The sequence below is a fragment of the Gymnogyps californianus genome, chromosome Z (genome assembly GCF_018139145.2).
Source record: "Gymnogyps californianus isolate 813 chromosome Z, ASM1813914v2, whole genome shotgun sequence".
NCBI lineage: Eukaryota > Metazoa > Chordata > Aves > Accipitriformes > Cathartidae > Gymnogyps > Gymnogyps californianus.
Window position 1 is genome coordinate 81,614,170 of NC_059500.1, and position 21,226 is coordinate 81,635,395.

A 21,226-nucleotide genomic window follows, 5' to 3' on the forward strand; every position below is an offset into this window, starting at 1 on the left:
CCTCTGGAGTGGCAGCTCCGGCGTGTTGGCTGGCGGCCGAGGTATGTCCTCTGAATGCTGCTAAAAGCCAGCGTACGGGCGCAAAAATGCTCTTTGCCAGCAAACTACGGGCATGGTTTGATGGGGATTAAGCACCCTCCGCGCCTGTCCTGCTGCAGACCGGGGGATGCCGCTCCCGCCCCATCCCTCCCCACCAGCAGCGACCCATGGGATGGATTACTTCAGCAGGTTGACATCTCAACTTAGAGTTGGATGTGTCTTTTAGGATTAGAGGGCTTTTCACAGCGCAAGTGCCCATTATATTGCCTGGGTGCCCGGAAAGAAAAGATTTACTTTCTGATAATGGTTTCCCTTCAGTTATTTGCAAAAGACGGTACGTGGCGGCCGGCGCCAGCACACGAGCACGTGGTCGAAACGTGCGATTGCAAAGTGTATGGATCAGCTCATTATTATAATGCTTTTATTTAGAACGTGGGCTGTGCTCTCTGCCTGCAGAGTGCTGCCTGCAGAGCTCTGCCTGCGCGGGGAGTTTTGCACCCTGGCTGCTGCTTCCATGGGATCAGGGCTCGTCCCCTGGGATTGCGGAGGAGCTGGGCGAAATACACGCGTTGGTTGCCTGAGGGTTGCTACCTGCGGCGTGCATCATAGGGGGGCACGCGCATGTGCATGGTGTACCTGTGCAAGCTCTTCTGGCAGGAGAACATCCTTCGTTCCTGTCTTCTGGCGTAATTCCTGCGGCCGTCATGTCCTACCCAGCCTGCCGGTGTGATGCTGTGTGCTCTCGGAGGAGAAGCAGTGCAGCTCCGAAGAGGAGATCGTAGAGCATGTGTGAAATCTGCATTTTTTTGCCATTTCTTCAAATATTTTCATTTGGCAACGTTTCCTTTGTAAAGGTGAAAAATAACAAGGATAAGATGTAATGTGGCTTCTTGTTCCATTAGCTTTTAGTAGAAGCAGGGGAATGTGAAAATGGATTATGTCTGACTTAAGTCACAGTTTGTAGTATCAGCCAATGTAGAAACAGGTTATAAAAATCAGGCTGTTCTTGATTCAGGGGTTGGTGGTTGGAGGTTTTTTATGACCCGTTTCAGGTTTTATTTCTAGAAATGCTGATGTATTTCCATGTATTGAATTTGTGTAAAAATCAGGGGACAGGGAGTGTGCCTTGCTGTTGTGCTGCAGCCAGAGTGATGTTCCAGCAGACTCCTTGCCCTGGCATCCCAGGTAGTGGAGCATCCCACCATGGGGTGGGACCAGCGTCCATCAGACAGCCCATAAACCCACCTCCATTCACCTCCTGAAGTTCAGACAGCGGTTTTCTTAGTTGTATGCTGGTTTTCCCTTTCTTTTTCTTGGCAACATCCATCACAAGCCAAAGGTAACATCTTCCCCCCGGGCAAGGAAGCCCATCTGGTGGAAAATTGCTCCAACCTCGTGCACAGATTTGACACGCTAAAAGACTTTGTGTTTCTAAAGGTGACGAGGCTTTGGTTTTGTTTAAAAAGAAAAAAAAAAAAAATCCACCTCCCAACCGCAAAAAATACCTTATTGCAGTGAAGCAAGCTACGTAATAAATTATTGTCTGGGTGAGAATGAGGGATTTCTGGCTTTCTGGTTATTCCTCTCCCTTCCTTGCTGGATCACTGTGTCAAGGCGTCTGTTTTGGGTTGGATTCTGTGGCCTTTCACATTTGGTTGTCTCCTGGCTCGCTCCTTTTTTTTTTTTCCCCCATTTATTTCTGTGTTTATTTTAATGGCTCTGTTTTGATGCACTGTGGCATTCGCCCGCTCTGTTGCATGCCAGGCTCATGGATGGCACTGCAATGTGGTAGCTGTCCTGTCGCTTGGCCTTTTCTGCATCACCAGGTACCAGAAACCAGACCTGAGACTGGAGAGATGATGAAATATATAAAATGCTCAGCCAGCCATGGATGCATCAGTATCTGAAAAGCCCAAGGCTAGCTCCAGCAGCAGTCGCTCGATGTAGTTTTCAAAGGTGCTTACATTTTAATTAGAAAAGGGTCAGATCCAGGATATAATAATTTACATTGCTGCGTTTGATGTTTTGGCATCTGGAAAGATACCGGCTTTGGAGCAGCAGATCCAAACCAGACACGCGATACTTCGTCTGTGCTCGTGGAGATGCAGCAATACCTGGATGCGGGGAGTCATGGTTCATCTCAATTGCTTTCCTTTTCCATAGTAACTGTTCCTGCGGTTTGCTGGATACGAAAGCTGGCCGCCGGCAATAAAGATAAACTGCTCGTTTCATTCACCGAGATGCTCTCACCGCTTTAGAAAGACACATTGCTAATTACTTGTTGTTGGAAATGGGCTGGATTAGGAGAGAGACAATATTGCCGCTGAAGGAGCTCATTAAAAGGAGATGCTGGGAAGGGAGCCGGCTGCCCGCCGGCCGCGGCCGTGCTGATAGGCAGGAGTTCAGACCTCAAACGCAGACGGTCAAAGGTCCTTCTGCCTGTACTCCTGCCAGAGTGTTAGGTGGTGGATGGTTATTTGCAGAGTCAAAGTGTGCAGAGGGTTTCGCCTGACCTGAAGGTGCTGATAAGAAGCAGATAAGGAATAGGAGAGTTGTCCTGCACCACTTGGTTCCACAAGTTCAACAAGCGTGGAGCACCTTTGGGAGAAGGGGAATGAACATACAAATGTCATAAAAAATGCTTGTTCTTATTGAGTGTATTTGCTGATTAAGGGTAAAACTGTATAATTGCCATAAACTGTATAATCTTGCTAGAGCAAGAACCCCATTTAGATCACTCTTTAAAATAACAGCTATTAATAATAATAATTATACATTACAGTAATGCTGATAATTACTAAGTTATAATAAGCAGTTTGCACATCTATTGACTTTTTCTGCTGCTGATTCCTTGTTTTATGGCCATAGTAATGGGCACGGCATGGGCTTTGTAGGAAAGGCTTGGAAGGTAATTTTCAGACCTCCAAAACTTACAGACATTGTGCTTTGACAAAGTAGGGGGAGGAGAGGGGAACAGGAAAAAAAATACAGATTTGAGGTTGATCTCTATTAATTATCATTAAGGAATGTATCTGGGGTCTGGGAATCCTTGGTGGTAGGTGCTATGCCAACACAGATCCAAGGGATCGCCGCTCCCTGAAGAGCTCTCAAGAACACGCGTTTTGCTCAGTTTGGGAAGACATCAGCCGCTTTGATGCTCAAACGTGGTTTTGGGTTTTTCTTTGGAAGCCTCTTGTTTGTACATGTTTTGAGGGCAAGGCAAGATGGGAAACCTGCTCCAGGCACAGAGGTTTCCTGACACGCAGCACCAAGAAGAGCAGGAGACCATCCAGGCTGCGCTGCCTTCCCGGCGGAGAGAGTTAATTTTGGAAAGGGAGAGAAAGTTTAGCATTAGTGTGGAGAGTAAACCTTTGCGGGTAGACTTGAGTTGGTCTTAATCTAGGTGGATGCTTCCCTTCCCGAGGTGCCTCCTGCAAAGGAGGAAGGGCCACCATTTGTGCTCCAAAATCTGTTCCTCTTGAAGGGCCAGGCTGCTTGAACCAGAACCAGCTTGCAGGACCCAGCAAATGGGCCTCTCTAAACCTGTGATTATCTTGATTTTGTTTTGTCAAGCATGTTTTATATACGTGCATCTCACACTTGGTAGGATTAGGTAAAGCCCAGAAATCAATGGATAACAGCTGAAAAAGCCCTGCCTTGAAGAAGCTTCTAGAGGATGATGACCAAAACAACCCTTATCTGAGCGTTGGGACATCTCTGGGCAGGCTAGTGGAATTGGAGAAGGGAGTTGCGTGATAACTGGGAGAGACTCATCTAAAATGGGTGTGACTGCTCAGCAAGAAGTATGGAAAGTAGGCTGAGAGAGCAGAGGAGGCTTTCTTAAGCGATGAAGTGCTTGAGTATCATCTCCTGGAATCGTAAAACCGTTCAGGTTGGAGAAGACTTCAGGAGGTCTCTAGGCCAACCGCTTGCCCAAAGCAGGGTCAGCATGAAGTTCAGACATTACCTCGCTGCCGTAGTGATCAGGCACATGTGGTCCTAACCATGAACCCTGATATAGGAAGGGAACATGGTCAGAAGGGGAATTCAAAGGACAAATTCAGAAAACCCAGAGCTGGTCGCTACCAGGGAGTGCCAGGAGATGCCACAAAGTCAAGATGTTCCTCTGCTTGTTGAGCCTCTTTATTGACGCCCTGGGTTGGGTGGCGGTGGCATATTGGCAGTGGCCCCTGCACAAATCTCCACGTCGGGTGGCTGGTCTCTGTGTCATTACGTGAGTCACACCAACTTGGTGCACCCTAAGCGTATAAAGAAGATTACAGACCGTGACTTGTTAGTCTTTTATCTTCTTATAAGGGTTAGATGTCAACCAACTCGCTGCCCATGCCTGGACGTCTGCTCTAGGGATCTTTGTGTACAATGATGATCCTATCTCAGGTGTATGTTGTAACTCATCACCCTTAAACACAGGGGAGTTTTCTCCCTGCTAAGTTCTGGTTTCCTTTAGAGAGAGGTGAAGGTACTGCAAGATGTCTTGGTTTTAGAGTTTCCTACTAGAGATCCATAAATATCTCAAATACGTGGTTTGTGCTCATTTGCTGGACCTGGTGACTTCTGACAAACCCATTCCCTTTCAGTCCACCGTCTCCCCTGCTGCTAATCAACAAAATGCTGGTTGGGCACGGTGGTGAGCACCCCAAAAGTGGACTGATGTGTTAGGCCTTGCTCTGCTTTATGCTTTATCATGGGTGTTCAAGGTGGAGCATCCCCAGGGCAGTGCCCTGGGCTTGATTTCCTCCAGTGCCACCTTCAAAAAAAAAAAAAAAGGGCAAAAAACCTTTGGGTTTATGTTGCGTGGCCCCAGGGGATGGAGGATACGCTCTGACTCTGCTTGCTCCATCCCAACTGATGTCCCCTACCTCACGTGGTCACCTCCGCACGCCGCCGTGCCCTCCAGGACGCATTGCAGCCACCTATTCTCCCAACTCTTTCTTTAGCACTTTCTATTTAAGAATCGGTGCTTTCCGTTTGGTAATTGGCACTAATTAGCTAAAAGGGGAGAAGCGTGCCCTCCTCCAGAGCTCCATGCTCTCCGGGGCTCCTCTTTTTTTATTTTTTCCTTGTCTATTTTTTTTTTTTCTTTCTCCTTTTTAATACACCACATGATTTTTGTTCAGGAGCTAATGTGTGATATTGATCTACATAATGAGCCTTTTTGACAGTCTGGGCACATTTGGGAATAATTCCTTGAGCAGATGAAATCCTTAGGCCAGAACTGCTCGTTCTCCACAGTTTCCAAATGAAGCCGCAATTGTTCAGAAGTGACAGATGAGAAATAGTTCAGGAGCTGGAAATTACATGAGCTGGGAACAGATTTTTTTTTTTTTTTTCCCTTCCCTTCCGGATGGCATGTGACTCACTCCGAATTTGCGTGGTAATTTTATACTTGTCTCACAACAGACTGTAAATACCAGTTCGTCGTGAAAGAGAGGATGAGGGATGAAGTCGTCGTGTCCTGCAACGTGGTGGGAGCTCCCGTGTCTTCTTCTTCCCAACGGCAGGGAAGGAGGAGTATGAGTCTTACCACAAGACACTGGTCCAAAGCTTAATTTGTGTGCAAACATGCCCAGCCCAGGCACAGGAGCTGACGGTTTCTTTACTTTAAGGTGTGATTGGCATTCAGCCATGGAGAAATAGGAAGGAGGAGAGCATCATAAACTCCCTATATCTTCTATAGAGCCGTTCTCCTGCAGAGAGAGAGGTTTTAAACGTAGATTCTGGTGTGATCTCTGTTTCACCTCCACGTGCAAACCACCTCGCTGGACCATTTACAGTCGTGCTGTTGACTCAGCATCATTTACTGCTGCCGTCCTAGAGAAGCTTTTCAATTATCATCCTCTCCCTCACACCACTGTTCATCATCCCCGGCTTATCACCCTTATCCAGCACAGCTAATGCCATGGGCTTTTTAAAATAAGCTTTTAAATTTTGTTTTTCTCTTGTGCATGTGTCTGGAGGTTTTCAGGAGTTTGGGTTTTAAGAAGGAGGATAAGCAAAACATCCATTGTTGTCCTTAGATGTAGGAACATTACAGAAATGGGACTTTTTTTGTTTGTGCACGCATGGAAGCTCTAAATGTGACCACCTAGGATTATTATAAATGTTATTGGATGTACAGCAAAGGTATCCTGCCTGTGGTAACTGTTAGGCTTTGGCGACTGTTTCTTTAACCTTTTTATAATTACTGGGAAATCATTTCTTGCCTTTTTTTATTTTACTTTCTCAGGCCCCCTCCGTTCTTGGCATCTCTCCTGAAGGGATGGAGAACTCGTCGGTGGCATCGGCCTCCTCGGAGGCGGGGAGCAGCCGCTCTCAGGAGATCGAGGAGCTCGAGCGTTTCATCGACAGCTACGTCCTGGAGTATCAGGTCCAGGGGCTGCTGACAGATAAAACGGAGGGGGACGGCGAGAGCGAGAAGACGCAGTCCCACGTCTCGCAGGTGGGCGAAGGGCACAGCGTGGGGTGGGAGAGGGGCTGGAGGACGCCGGTGGCTTGTTGCCTGGGTTGGGGATGCACGTCCAGCTGAAGCAGCTTTTCGAGCGTTGGGGTGTAAAGCAGGACATAATAAAAGACTGGGTTTGGGGCAGCTTGCTTTTTCAGCCAGATACGAGGTCTCCAACCAGTTGGTAGAGGTCTCCTGCCAACTGGGTTTTGTTTTTCCATGGTCTCAAGGTGCACACCCTGAAGCTTTTTGACTTCCCAAGGTTCCCATTTATAAATGAAGGACATTTCATTTGTAAATGAAGGGTGCTTCTCTCCATCCCAAACAGCATGCTGCTTCTCCAGGGTGGAAGAATCCTGGAGGGATTGGGAAGAGCTGCAGGGGCTGCAGCAGGGGGATGCTCGGTAGTGAGATGTGCTCCCGTCCGTATGTATGCACACAGATATCCATGAAACAACCAGGACCAGAAGGTCAATCAAAAGCCCCAAACGCTCCCCAAAAGTGTGGATTTTGTGGGCATTTTAATATGTGTAATAACCTTGTATTTTAATATGTGTAATAACCTAGCTTGCTTCATGGTTGTTATGTCAGAGAAGGAAATTGCTGTATTTCAGAGGATGGGAATACCCAGTAAACAGAGGGATGGTTTTAGAGGGGATGTGATTTGGTGTTGTCATTAGGAACGACATGGTCCTAGTTAGGTGTTCCTAAAATGGACGTTTTGGGTCCAACACAAGGAGAAATGAAACCTCCTGAAGTGTTGTTGTTGTTCGGAGGGAAATTGTTCGTATCCTGGTGCCACAGCATGCCAGATGCGACATGCTGAAGATATGAATTGTCAAAGGGATAAAGAGCCTGTAGTGCAGGGAGCGGTGAGCTCCGGTCCGTGCCCTTGGGCTTGTAAGGCTGCCGTGATCCTCCGCTTGTGATAGAGGTGCTTTCCTACCCCACAGGGCTCCCGGTAGGATAAAATATTTAGGTTAGAGATCACTTAGATACTGGTTATGAGGACAAAATAAGAATAATAAGCCTGAAGGGTCATAAGGGTAAGGATATGGCCATCATTAGATAGCTGAGATGTGTTTGAGCTGCTGAAGGGGTCTGCTGGTCTGATTTGGGTCTTCGTCTCTTTATATGAGGTACAAGGGAGACTGATCCCAAGCAGAGATCCCTGGACCACTTTGCATTAAGCCTTAATGTTAGTTTAACGGTTAACAAGACTACATAGCAAAGCCGAGCTGGGGGTGCAATGATGGGGAGAAGGGCAGAGTCCAGGCTGGGTTTGTCTAGGACCATGACCTCCTCCAGCATGCAGAGAAATTTTGTTGGAGGTCATTTTGTCTCTCGTTTCATGCTCAAGTCTATTAATTGCTTACAAATGAGGCCCTGCCTCCCTAGGGGTTTGGTTTGCCTTTAAATTGGGAGGAATGGTTGGGGTAGCGAGGGCAAGGCGCTCTCCTGCCAGTTGCCAGAGGTGTCTGCTTCTCCTGTCCCCTGCCCCGTGCACCCAGCGTGCAAAAGCCAATGTCCCCCAGTCCAGCAGAGAGGAGCTTGCTCTCCCATGTGAACCTCATGAAGTTCAACAAGACCAAGTGCAAGGTCCTGCACCTGGGTCGGGGCAATCCCCAGCATCAGCACAGACTGGGGGATGGATGGGTTGAGAGCAGCCCTGAGGAGAAGGACCTGAGGACACCAGTGGGTGAAAAATTGGACATGAGCCGGCAATGTGTGCTTGCAGTCCAGAAAGCCAACCGTATCTTGGGCTGCATCAAAAGAAGCTTGGCCAGCAGGTCAAGGGAGGTGATTCTCCTCCTCTACTCCCAGAGACCTCACCTGGAGTACTACATCCAACTCTGGGGTCCTTCATTCAAGAAAGACATGGACCTGTTGGAGCGGGTCCAGAGGAGGCCACAAAAATGGTCAGAGGGCTGGAACACCTCTCCTGTGAGGACAGGCTGAGAGAGTTGGGGTTGTTCAGCCTGGAGAAGAGAAGGCTCCAGGGAGACCTTATTGCGGCCTTGCAATACTTCAAGGGGGCTTAGAAGAAAGATGGGGACAGAGTTTTTAGTAGGGCCTGCTGCAACAGGACAAGGGGTAATGGTTTTAAACTGAAAAAGAGTAGGTTTAGATTGGACATAAGGAAGAAATTCTTCACTGTGAGGGTGGTGAAACACTGGAACAGGTTGCCCAAAGAAGTTGTGGACGCCCCACCATAGGAAGTGTTCAAGGTCAGGTTGGATGGGGCTTTGAACAACCAGGTCTAGTGGAAGATGTCCCTGCCCATGGCAGGGGGGTTGGACTAGATGCTCGTTGAAGGTCCCTTCCAACCCAAACCATTCTGTGATTCTATATATGAAGGATCCCACCCTTATCTGATATCAGCAGTGTTTATCTGATTTACCTGAGCTATGCAGGTTTGCTGGAGCTGAGGATCTGATCCAGAGCTTTGGACCCTTTATATATTAGCTCGGTGTAAAGAAATTACTAATCAAAGGAACCTTTTCAGGAACAGATTTTGCTGAAGAGGTCTCTTACAATTTGAGGATCAAAGCTGTTAGAAGTGGGAGAAAATAAATTTAAAAATCAAGTGATCCAAAGTACTTTATAGTACATTTTTTTCACCTAAGGCTGGAAAATGGCTGTGTTTGAAGTGACGCTTTGGAGGGACTTCAGGTCAAAGAGGCAAGTGCTGCTTTATTTAACGTGTCAAGTTTAGAAATACTATTGAATTAGAAATAAAGTAATAGTCAAAGTTTTACAGCCACTTGCAGCCTGTCCACACCTCTGCCCATCTTCAGGACAAAAGCTGCTAATCCTCGTGGCAGCCCATGTACAATTTTTGCATTAAGATCCTTGGTTGCCACAACCGAATCCATCTTCCATGTGTGGCAATGGGATTTTAACTTCCCTCCGTCGCTTACCCTGAAAAATAGGAGCTGCTGGGGTTTTTTATTACAATGCTAGCGATGCTGCCTTTAATGATGGTCAAGTTTTATTTTAAAAGAAAAATGAATAATAAATGAATGATGATAAAATAAATAAATAAATAATGAATAAATGTAAATGAACATTGAACCCTTTAATTAGACCTCTTTTAGTGGCATCTCAAATTAAGCAGCTAAATGTGGTTGTACCCCAGACCATTGGTGTCTACGTGGAATTAAGATTTCTATGTGAAACTCCAGCAAAATGCAGTATTTCGTATTTTTAGGGCTGTATGTGGGACAAGAAGCAAGGATGGGCTTTTACATAGGTCACCTGCTTTTATCGATCCATGTCTTAAGGGATGCATTAAGAAGGAATTATCCCTTATCTCCCAAAGATATTAATTTTCCCACCTTGTACCCCAAATTTGTATAAGAAATAATCAGGAATTTTTATTTCTGATTTTCTCTTCCTGATCACTTCTTATCAAAGCAAGGAATAAACATGCACGTATCCTGCAGCTCCCTGGAGTAACCCTGGTGGAAGCCAGCCTGACTGAAGGTGACACGTTCCCTCTTAATGAGAGCTGGAGGAAAAAGGATGGGTTTAGGGGGAAGGCACTGGACTGAGACCAAGAAAATTGTTTTTAACTGCAAGGTTCTGCCAGCAACTTAATCTTTAACGTTGGGCAAGTTACTTAATCTCTCTGCGGTTCGTTTCCTTGTGGCTGTAATAATGTTTTCCCTGCCTGAGAGAGGATAAATCCACTCACCCATGTGTATGAGATGCTCGGATGGTACCACATCCCCAGATAACTGCTCTCCGTGCCGGGGGAAGGAGGAAAAGGTGCATTGTACACTGCTTCATCCTCCACGCCACTCGCAGGGGAGCTGAATCCATCACCAGTCTAGAGAATCCCAAAGTGTGGGTGTCCCCATGGTGGGGATGTCTCCAACCTTGCTCCCACCAGGAAAAAGAGGAAAGTCAGAGGGAAAATGCAATTTGCTTTTGGCTGTGGACGTAATAATGGGTGAGCTGTACCTTGGGAGACCTTTCTAGGCACATGGTTGCCCTCAAAATTGTTAAAGGAGATAGGCATAGGTCTAGCAGAAGGCTCTCAAGTGTGATGGCATCATGAGCTTCTCCAGGTAGGTCAGCAGAGGTGGCAGGAGAGTGATGGGCAGCTCTTTAATGAGCTCATTAAAGGCAAGGCTGAGATCCCCCCATCTGGGGAGCTAGAACGGGCTCTCCGATGAGGGCAGAGCTGTGCAGGGATCATGGGCCGTTCTAGTGGTGGCTCTTCCCCTTATTTTGTGGCCTCGTCCATACCTGTCAAGAAGCTCTCAGGTAGTTGCTGTTTGTATGGAATTGACTTTTCATTGTCTTGGTGCATCAGCCTTGGTGATGGCATCCAAGCGGTGAGTGTCTCTGGAACAGCCGAGCACTTCCAGGATGAAAGACCTCAAAAATGGGGCTGGTCACCAAGGTTCAGTCTCAACTTTGTTGCGGGGGGTGACAAAATGACTTTAGGATTAAGCAGCGTCTTTCATGTTTGTCTAGTGAAAATTGCCTTTTTTTTATAATTTTATTTTTTTCCCCAGTATGACGCAGCCCTTCATTTCTTTGAGGGGGAAAAAAAAACCCAAACAACCCCAAATTGAATTATTTTGGTGGAGGCACCTTGCTGTCAAACCTTGCGGGAAGCTGGCCTAAGCAGCTCGTGCTCCCCTATGGCCGGAAAGTCCTCTGATGCCCACGTCCTTCACGATGGGGCGAAGCCGGTGTGACAGCAGGGCTGCCATCCAGGCTGCACATCACAGCTGCGGCATACGGCAGCGGCCAAACCTGCAGCTTTGGGCTCTGTTTTCTGTTTTCTTTAAAAGAAAAACACAAGTTTTGGGCAGCTTAGGACTCATATCTGTCCCTGAAGCGAACGGAGTGGGGAAAAGCAGAAAGTTCCCAACTTTCCATGGAAGACTCCATGGAAAAGAGTAATCAAGTCAAGCTGCCCTAGTGTGTACCACACGCCCGAGATACCAAACACCGTCGGAGTCGGCAAGGAAATACTAGGGATGGATTTTATTGCAAAGCATCGTTTCAGGTGCCTTCCTGCAATTGTTCCTGCGTCTTCCCTCTGCTCATTGGCAGCGGGTGGAGCGTTTCCAAGCCAAAGCTTTTGGGATCATCCTCAAAAAGGGAGGGGGGAGCCGCACGCATGCAGTGATGCCCGCGGCCGGATGGTGTTTGCTGTGCGCTGTGGACTGACGCAGCAGTTTTCCCCAGCCCGGCTATTATTTTACACAATCCCTTTTTTTATCCCTTTTACAGTGGACAGCGGATTGTAGCGAGCAGCTTGATGGCAGCTGTTCCCCATCCCGAGGGAAGGGCTTGTCGTCTCACGAACACAATCAGGTAGGGGTTGTGTTTAGCTCTTCCTCACCAAACCTTTGCTTTTCTTCTTGTACTGCCTCATCTGACAGCGCGGAGCCTGCCCGTGCTGCCAGCTTTCCCCCTCCCGTGGAAGGGGAGACGTGTCCCTCTGCTCGGCATTCAAAAGCTTGCTCCCACCAAAACCATGGGAGATGGGCAACATCCCGACGTGCGGATGGATGCTTTGACCAGGAGCTTATTGCTCAGCGATAAAGGGGAAAAAATACGGAGTGTCCCATTTATTCCTGAAGAGCTTCTTATTGCCACCTGTGTGAGAGACCTATTTGGAGCATCAAAGCTGACTTGGAAGTATGAGATGTAGCTGAGATGAGGGATCTTTGTGTAGCTGTACTTCTTGGTTATGTGCTGCAGCACATGGATGGTGTTGCAGGGAAGAGGATTAAATAGCTGAGGGGGTGAACTGGGAGAAGAAGCAAAATTGCACGTGCTGAGAGCCTGTGTTGGGTTTGCAATGACGGAAGCCAGGCGTGAGTTGGTTTTGGTGGTTGTATGTGGTGTGAACATCAGTGAAGAGTATTTACCAAGCGCTGCTGGCATTGCTGGAGGTGGCTGTCCCTCCTCTGTGAGAGCACCAGCATGGGAGAGGGTTGGGTAGGGTGAAGGCATGGGTTTGACCATGTCACCTGGTTGAGGAGCTGCTGTGCCACCACGCAACCATCAACTCTGTAAGAGCAGCGTTCGCCCCAGGAGATATGAGACCGAGCCGGCTGCAGGAAAGGGTGAGGTGGCATTTGCAGTTGCTGTGGCTGATGGATGTCCTACCTGGAGAAGGGGCTTCAGGCTGGTGGTTTTGGTGCTCTTGCCCTGCTTGATGTCCTCCAGGCTTCAGTCCCATGTGTGGGATCCATGAGAAGAAGCCTGGGAGCCCCTTGCAGGCTGGTACAAGAGGCCGTGCCGGTCTGAGCACGTCTGAGCGCATTGCAGCTCCCGTTTTGGGCACAGTTTCTTCCCGCACAGAGCCGTGCTTGAAGCTGCTGGGCTGTGAGATGGGGGCTCACGTGTCCCCTCCCTGCCGTGTGCCTGGATGCGAGGATGCTGGGAGCATCTATACAAACACCTGCACACAACAAAGACAAGATCTTGTCATGTAGGAAGGTGCGTGCTGTACGGAGACGCTGCTTCAGATGAGCCTCTGAAGGTGCCAGACGGAATTGTGGATTTAATTTATTATGGCTTTGATCTGCTCCGAAATATTCGGCAGCAAAACCTCATCTGGGCTCCCTCCCAGCGTCGCAGCTGGCTGCTTGAAATTCAGCTGGGAGGCTGGCCGTTTCCATCGAGCCTCCTTGGGTGGCTCGGGGTGTTAGCAGGACCGGCTCTTTTCCCTGGGGAAGAAGATCCCTGGCTCTTCACCCAAGGGCTCAGCTGACGTGCCAGTCTCTCCTGGGTACCACAGGAGGATGCAGGAGTCACACACGAGTGATGCTTTCCTGACTACAATCAATGCAGCCCTGCCATCTTCCATCTACCTTGTGTCATGCTCTCTTTTGTTTCAACGTGTGGTTTTTCTATTGGGGTTTTTTTTTTTCCCTGGGCATTAAACCTATTTGATCTCCTCCAGCACGGAGCTTGTTTTCTATATACAAATAACATTCACTGATGCCCAAGCTGTTTTCCCTGCGTTTGGGCTCTCTCCCAGCCTGCAGCAGAGCTAGTAATTATCTCTCTCCATGTTGGGCTTCCTTTAACAGCGAGTAACAAATTTTCCTTGGCACCAAAGAGGAACTGCAAGCTATTGTTCTTCTGTCCAGGCAAGCGTTTCTCTTGCTGTTACTGATACACGAGTGAAACACTGCTGATGAGAATTAGGTTCAGTTTATTACCTTTCTGGCTGTTGATTTTTAACTAGTAGCTTTAAACATTAAAAAAAAAAAAAAACATTAATAAGCTGTTTGTCTTGCATGTAAATTGTCAGTCACTCTTCAAACCTGCTAAGGAAGAAGCTGGCTAATTATTTCCTAAGGGATGGTGTGGCATTTTTTGGTTGCAATTTTTTATAGATTTTGAGGGGTTTGGTTGGAAAATCGAATTCCTGGTTTTCCTGTTTTATTTCCAGCTGAGATTTCTGCATTGCTGGTTGTGCAATACTGTCCTGGTTTCGGCTGGGACAGAGTTAACCAGTCTTAGTTGAAAAATACTTGGATGTGAAGATTTCTGCTGGCTTCAGCTACTGTGAAAATGTGGGTTATGTATCGGTGACCATGATATGCCTCATGCAGTTCTAACCTGACGATCGGAAAGAGCATTTATGTGGAAATCCAGGTTAGTCCTGAAAATATATTCAGCATCTGGTTCCTTTTCTGCGAAGGCAGGGTAGTCCAGGGCCACATTTTCAAAAGTAATTGGCTTCCTAAAGGTTATAGGGGAGCCTAGAGTGAAGCTGACTTTCCCATCCCTGAAAATCCCCCTCTGTGTCCTGAAGTACCTGATGCCTTTGAAATTCTTGTCTCTAGCATCCAGCAAGGTTAAGGCAAATAAAAGGAAGATTTGTGTGTGTGTGTGTAGGTGTTTTATGTATTTATATAGACATTTCTATATAGTATGCGTGTATGTAAGCATCCACAGGATGTTGTGTAAGTGTGGGGCTGAGAGCAATTCCTGGATAATGTGCAATTGAAGGTATAAGGTGTCTTGATGCAACCTGTACTCCAGGATATTCCTAAATTGCTGTTTTTCTGATGCTGTCAGGTGTCTCTGGGAAAGACCACCCCATACTTGCCCTGCTGTTACGCTCCTTGGTGAGACATCTACTATTAGCAGCTGTGGGAGACTATACGGGGGTCAGCGCCCGTAGGCTGGCACTGTGCATCCCGTACAAAGCAGTTGCTTAAAAATGGGGAAAATTTCCCCTGGAAACCTTTTACGGTGGTCTTTCCAGTTCTCTGGGCAGGTGGCTGCGAGAAGATGGTCTGCTCATGGAGGATCTCATGAGATCCATTTCGTGAACTCCTGGTGCGCTGAGAAAATCCTGGCCTCACGATTACATTCAGCTCACCTATAATTCTCCTTGTTTCCTACAGTGAACGCTTTCGTTTGCTGCATGGCATTGCCGTGCTCCGCTAAGCCCCGCTGCATTTGAGCGATACCCCCCCCCAGAAGGTCTGCTAGCACCCTGTGAGCCTCTGGGGTGAAGACCACTCCATCGATGTACACAAGATACTATCTGAGCACCGTATTGCCTCTGTAAGTGAGGAAAGTTTAGATAATGGAATCATTTTAAATCTTTTTACGTTTGGAATTTTTTTTTTTTTCTAAAAAGACCCAGTGGGAAGATTTTATATAATACTTTATTTGCATTCCCCTTGTGAGGCTGTTGCAAGTAGGAAGCTCTTTGATATATTTCTGAGAGCAATTCATTAAGTAAAAGACTTCTGGTATGGTATGTATTTAGAGAGCCAGCGGAGCTCTTGGTACATGAAAGGCCTGGCAGCAGCTCCATCCCAGGCTCCCCTTATGTAAAAGGCATTAACAAAAACCAGAGCAACTCTGCGGGTTTGTCCCATTTCTCCAGGCGGTGGGAGAGGGAGAACTGAAAATCCTCCTTCCTGGCCAAGTCCGTCCGTTCCCCCATGGTGGCTGGCTGTCACCCATCGTCGCCAAGCAAAAGCCTGTGTTGTTGGCAGTAAATGGGGCTGCAGTTTATTTTACTGTTTATTTGCATGTGTGTCCATGTCCTACCAGGTGCAGCAGGGACTTGTTGCATGACTGGGGACCTCAGGGGCTTCTCCAGTTGATGGTCACGTTGCCTATCTACTGAGCAGTGAAGGAGCAGGCAAGGGTGTATGAATCATATCTGGATTATCCTACACCCTGCTGGTAGCACCCTTCTGCTGTCCTCCCCGAGGAGCTGGTGGTGGAGGAGATGACTTGGTTTGGTCTCCCATGAAGCCAGTAGAAACAGCAGCACGCCTGTGGCAGGCAGAGGTGGTGGGTTTCCACTCTTGGGCTTTGGTTGGAGATGGTTAGCTGGCCGGGGTCAAGAGCATCCCAAGGGCTGTGCTATCAAGTTAACAGCATAAGATGTTGAGTGTCCTGCGCTGTTCAGTAGCGTGGAGATGTAGAGGGCTTTGCAGGGATTGTGTGCCACCGTCACCGAGCCTGACACGTCCTGCCAAAGGATGTCTGAACCCAAGCCCAAGCCTTGCTGATAAGGAAAGCATGAGAAGTTCCCACAAAATCAAATGTAATATCACGTGAAACTTCATCTCTGATGTCTCCATGACTCAAAGAAGCACAGTGCTTCTAGTGCCAAAATGTTTCCAGGCAGGAGATGCTTCACGTTGTGTGAGCTCAGGCTGTAGGCAGAGGACATCTGACCTGCCTGCATCTGGGGAGGTGCAGTCAGGGGGAAGTGTCTTTGACTGCTGTGCGTGGGGTGGGAGCAGAGCAGATCCACTTAAACCTTTCAGGTCCCTCTTTCATGTGTCTCACCTGAACCTCAAAACCCCCTCCGATGATGAGCGCTTGGTTTCCAACCATCGGAAGTCAGGGCTGGAAAAGCTGCTGCGTTGCCAAAGCAAAGGCAGTAGTAAGGATGGGGCGGTGTGTGAAGGTTGTCTCTTGGGAAACAGCAGACTTCAGTGCACAGTGGAACTTAATTTTATAGAAAGTGGAAAAACCAAAGTATCAGTGCAGATTTCTCTTGCAATTCCAGAGCGTTTTTTTGCAGGCATCAGTGCTGCTTGACCGCCTAGGGTCAAACACCAGGAAGTCCTCCCCAATGGATGCTGCAGAGGCAGGTGGCAAGGGATCACTGTCTCGGGCAGTGGCCACGTCACTAGGTCCAGAGTTGGACTGAGGCTCCTGTGACCAGCACCACTGTCATATAAACTTCTCAAGTCGGCGGTGAAGTTGTCTTCTTGCTGGCTTAAATCCGGTGACATCAGCAGGCAGCATGTAATGCCCCAAATCCTTGGCTAACCAGATCAGCACTGGAGAGTGGGTGGGTGCTGCTTGCGAAGAGGCTGGCAGGATCTCCTGAGGGAAGGTGTAATTCATTTCCCCGTGCTGGTAGACAGCTTGTGTCTGGCTTTAGTTGCCCATCCTTGGGTCCAGATCTGAAGCACAGTGATTTCCTTACTCAGCAAAACGTGAGGGATGATCTTGGGGGGCAGTTTGGGGTTCTCCATCTCACCGACCCGCTTGTATCATAGCACAGCACCAGTCTGTACACTGAATTTGGTTGAGGTTGGCCACCACACTGAAGACCTGTTGGGACAAGTGGGTGCTGGCAGATGCTGCAGTTACCGTTGTCTCGTTTCCAAAAGAAAAAGAGAAAGTGAAAGACAGGGAGTTACTTTGAGGCTTTGCCAGTGAATACAGGTTGGTGTAGCCCTGCCTGACGGAGGAAGAAATTAAATCTTTAAGTGGGGTGACCTGCCCATGATCAAAGAGCAGCTCTGAGAAAACCAGTCACTCAATGGTTTTCTGCCTGTAATTGCTGGGTGACACTCCCTCCATGTAGTGAATGCAGCTCTGTTCAATTATGGTTGGAGAGGACTGCTGAGAAAGAAATCAAGTCCTTTAGCTAATATATAGGTTTAACTTTCTCTAGGACTTCTGTTTGGGATAGACCTCGTGAAGCAGCACCGCCTCTTGTGAAGCAGACACCTGCTTGAGTGTCTGAAGATCTGGGAGTGAAACGTTTCACTGCTTTGCAGCCTGATTTAGGAGAACTGTTGCTGCTTACCGAGGATGGAGGAAGGTGTCTTCTAGGCCTGGTGTCACTAGTGACTCATGTGGGAGGACATCTCATCACCCTCAGTTTCCATTTGTGTAGAGCAGACAGGGTGATGCCGGTCTGCCCGCTGAAGGGAGAGCTTCCCACACTATTTTCATGAAACTTGCAGTCACTGAGTTACCTTTGAGGCCTCCATTCTTCTTCCAGATTTGGTTGAATAGGTCAACAAGTGCCAAAGCTCTTGGCAGGGAAGGGATGACATGAGCCATTTCCTCCGAGGCTCAGGCAGGGGCTTGCTGCTGAGTTTCCATGGCATGTCTGAAGTTCTCGGTGCCATTCTGAGTGCTCTCAGTGCTCCTTCTCATCTTCATCCTTGTGCGTAAGCAAGCTATCTAGCACATCCTTGGCTAACACATCTCTTCTGATGTTGTCCGGTAGGAACACAACCACACAGGCTTGGCCCTTTCCTGGGGAGTCCAAAAAGATCTTGTAGGCTTAACCTCCTACTTCCAAGCCCATCAGGTCCTTCGGTCCTGTATTAATGCACAGGTATAGGTAAAACCTTACTTTTCCTGCTGGAAGAAGAGCTCCAAGCGATGTTTGGTGTCCCTTCTGTTGTGCCTTTACAAAAGCAGTGATCAGGTACCATACCAGATTGGAGAGGGCTGGGGAAGGTGGACATGGACCTGGAGAGGGAAGGAGCAGAGCCAAAGTGGTTGGTTTTTCTGCATGATATTTTTATAAGGGTAAGTTTTCTGGTTTTCTTACAGCTTTATGCAATACATTGAGAAGAAAGAAGCTGGAAATTTGTCCCTACTAAAATGTTTAGAGTAATGGTATGTTTTTTTCTTAAAAGGTGCATTTGAAATTATTAAAATAATTAAATCATTATTTTTCCATAGAAGAATGGGAGTGGTTGTTCTTGAATAGGTCTAGAAGAGCAGAGAGATAGTTGGAGTCCGGTGTCAAAATTCTGCATAACTGGAAGATTTAGCTGCAGCACAAAGTGGGTGCGTGAAAACCTGTGCTGCAGAAAAACCTCAAAAAGGACCTTTTACATGATAGCTGTCTTCTCTTCTGACCAGGATTAAGACTCAAAGTTTGGGAGTCATTTGAAGGACACCCCACAACTTGATCTAGGGAGGTCCTTGTTGGTGCACTGGTGAGACCATTGTTAATGCTGGGGGATATCTCAGAGGCTTTTGTGTCCTGAGAAGTCCTCTAGCTTTCTGTTGGTTTTCCTTTTTCTCTGGCCCACCTTAGGCTGTGAATGCTGTACATTGAATATTGAGGTTTTTACATACAATTGAACATGAATCCCGTCAAGAATCCACTGATGTCTTCGGGCCACTTAAAGCTTGTGCTATTGCCACGGTTGGTCTACACCTCTACCAACACAGCCAACTTCACCCGTACTTACCGTCACTGAGAGCAACCACATAGGTGGTCACCGTGTTTCCGTTTATTGCCTGTGCATTGGGGAAGGTTATCTCCTTTTTCTGCAAATCGGATTTTCAAACTTGCACTGAAGCAGCAGAAAGTATTAACTCTTGAGCTGGCAAAGGGAGCAGGATTAATTAGTTCATGCCTCAAAGAGCTAGCTGCGAAGGTGAAAATTGCAGTGTAAGTGAAACATATGATTATCGTTAATTAAAATGCAAATGTTAGATTTGACAGCTAGTTTCCAAAGGAGAGTGGCTGGCAGTGTTAATGTGCACAAGCTTCGCTGTTCCCAAGAGGGTGCAGAGCTTGGCCGGAAGGATTGGCATGGATGAGAGCAGCTGCTGGGAATCAGTCTCTGGAGGGAGTAACGTTTCCCTCCAAGCCCCAAAGTGTGGCTCAGAGGTCCCATCTCCTGCTGGTGAGTGTAGACCATGAATGGTAGGTGGAGGAGCCCAAATAAGAGCTGGGAGCAAGCATTCAAGGGTTATTTGGGGTGTTGGGAGAGACTGGGAGAGTCTTAGTCTTTTGAGGGCACAGCAGGGAGTAACGGGGCCGAATGATGGGGGATTGGGTTGACAAGAGGGAAGGGCATGGGATGGAGAACTTCGTGCCCTTACAACTGTTTCTTCAGCATTTGTCAGAGCTGCGGATAAATCTGTTCCTGCGACATGCTGAATTAATTTAGCAAGAGCACTGTGTGGGAGACATGTAGGTGGCCATGCTGTGGGACCAAGGGTGAGCAGTGCCACGTCTCACTGCCGCAGAGCCTCGGCTTCCTGCTGAAGTCCAGCTGCCTGTATGGGTTTGGGATGGGGTTTTTATGGTTTTTGCGATGATGCTGGTGGAGGGGTTTTGTTGCTCGGTTGTTGTTTTTTAAGGAACGATCGTTACCTGCATACGCTCGCCCGCTCCTCCAGCATCACCCGTGAGGTTGGTGTGAGCTTCCCTGCTCCTGCAGAAAGGAGGTCTGCAGAGAGGGTTCATTTTAGCACAAAAGGGCTTTATTAGAGGACACAGAGCCACCAGAAATGTCTGGGAGAGTTTCTGGTGGACGTATTTCTGTTCTGGAGATTTGAACGCCCGTCAGTAAGATAGCAGTAAAAAGTTGTTCATCTTTGGCAATTAGTCAGAAATTTAGGTAAAATATTGAGCTTGGCTGTGCTGGTGAGTTTGAACATGAGTGTATTTAGGCCATACTCAGTTGGACTGCTTCAGCTTCAACGGAAGTTTCAACAATTTTTAGTTCAACAATTTTTATTTTTAAAATAATTTGGTTTTAAATATAAATATTAATAGGATGTGATAAAGATAAGGAACATGAACAGGTAAAAGACCCCAGGCCATGAGTTAGAGCCGTGAGACAAGCTGATTTAGTGAAAGGGTACTTGTGATTTTTATCTAACTGGTCCGTGTCGTATCCGCTGCCTTGTCTTGGTGAGTTTGGATGTTGATGCATGGTGGTACCAGTCTCGCCATTTCTCACAAGGGTTTTATTGTGGCCAGCCACATTTCTGGAATTTGCATAACCGCAGGTTGTCTGCAGGCAACCACGGCCAAAAATTGAGTCAACTGAATATAACCAAATGGTGATCTTTATTTTCAGTGTGTCTTTTAAAGCGAAGGGTGCATATGCTGGCTTGGTCCCAGCGTAGCATTTGGCACAGAAATTTTTCAGACGTGGATGAACAAGATGTTCAGTGTGTAGGATACAGTAAACTGGTAATTAATCCTTCAAACGTCTAGGTGGTGAAGGTTCATTTCTCCCAACCACCTTTTCAGCTGGTGCGCATCTCTCCCACGACAAATGAGATATTTCTCACTTCTCAGGATGCCTGCAAGACTGGCTCTTCCCCAAGGCTTCCCAAAGTGGCCACCTACCTGTGTCTCACAAGTAGCATCGATCAAGTTTTTTTTTCCCTCCATGCCAATTTAACAACTCCCTTAACTTTGTGCCACTCGATATTTCTCAGCCATCGGGAGATTCAGGTCACGGTGATGAGGAGGGAAGAAGGTGCTTTCTACTGTTGTTGTAACATGTGGTGGGAATAACCACAACCTCTCAAGTTTCATCTATATACAACTTAAAAAACAGTTGACCTCCTCTTTTGAAGTCAGTACTGATTTTAGGCTATAGCAACCACAATATATTTGAGCTTGCTTGAGATTTGCTAGGTTTGAGAATGGAGAACGTGCAACTGGAGCAACACAGAAACCAGTACTGATGC

At 47.5% G+C, this 21,226-nt stretch overlaps 1 protein-coding gene across 1 annotated transcript in view; it reads left to right on the forward strand.

The window, feature by feature from the left end:
• The first annotated feature begins 6,319 nt into the window (after window positions 1-6,319).
• The window catches only part of CTIF (cap binding complex dependent translation initiation factor), a 112,155-nt gene continuing 97,248 nt past the window's right edge, over window positions 6,320-21,226 (forward strand). The window contains exons 1-3 of the mRNA XM_050913322.1: window positions 6,320-6,499; window positions 11,756-11,817; window positions 14,959-14,977. Of these exons, the coding sequence (XP_050769279.1) occupies window positions 6,320-6,499; window positions 11,756-11,817; window positions 14,959-14,977 (261 nt within the window). The remainder of the gene's footprint in view (window positions 6,500-11,755; window positions 11,818-14,958; window positions 14,978-21,226) is intronic.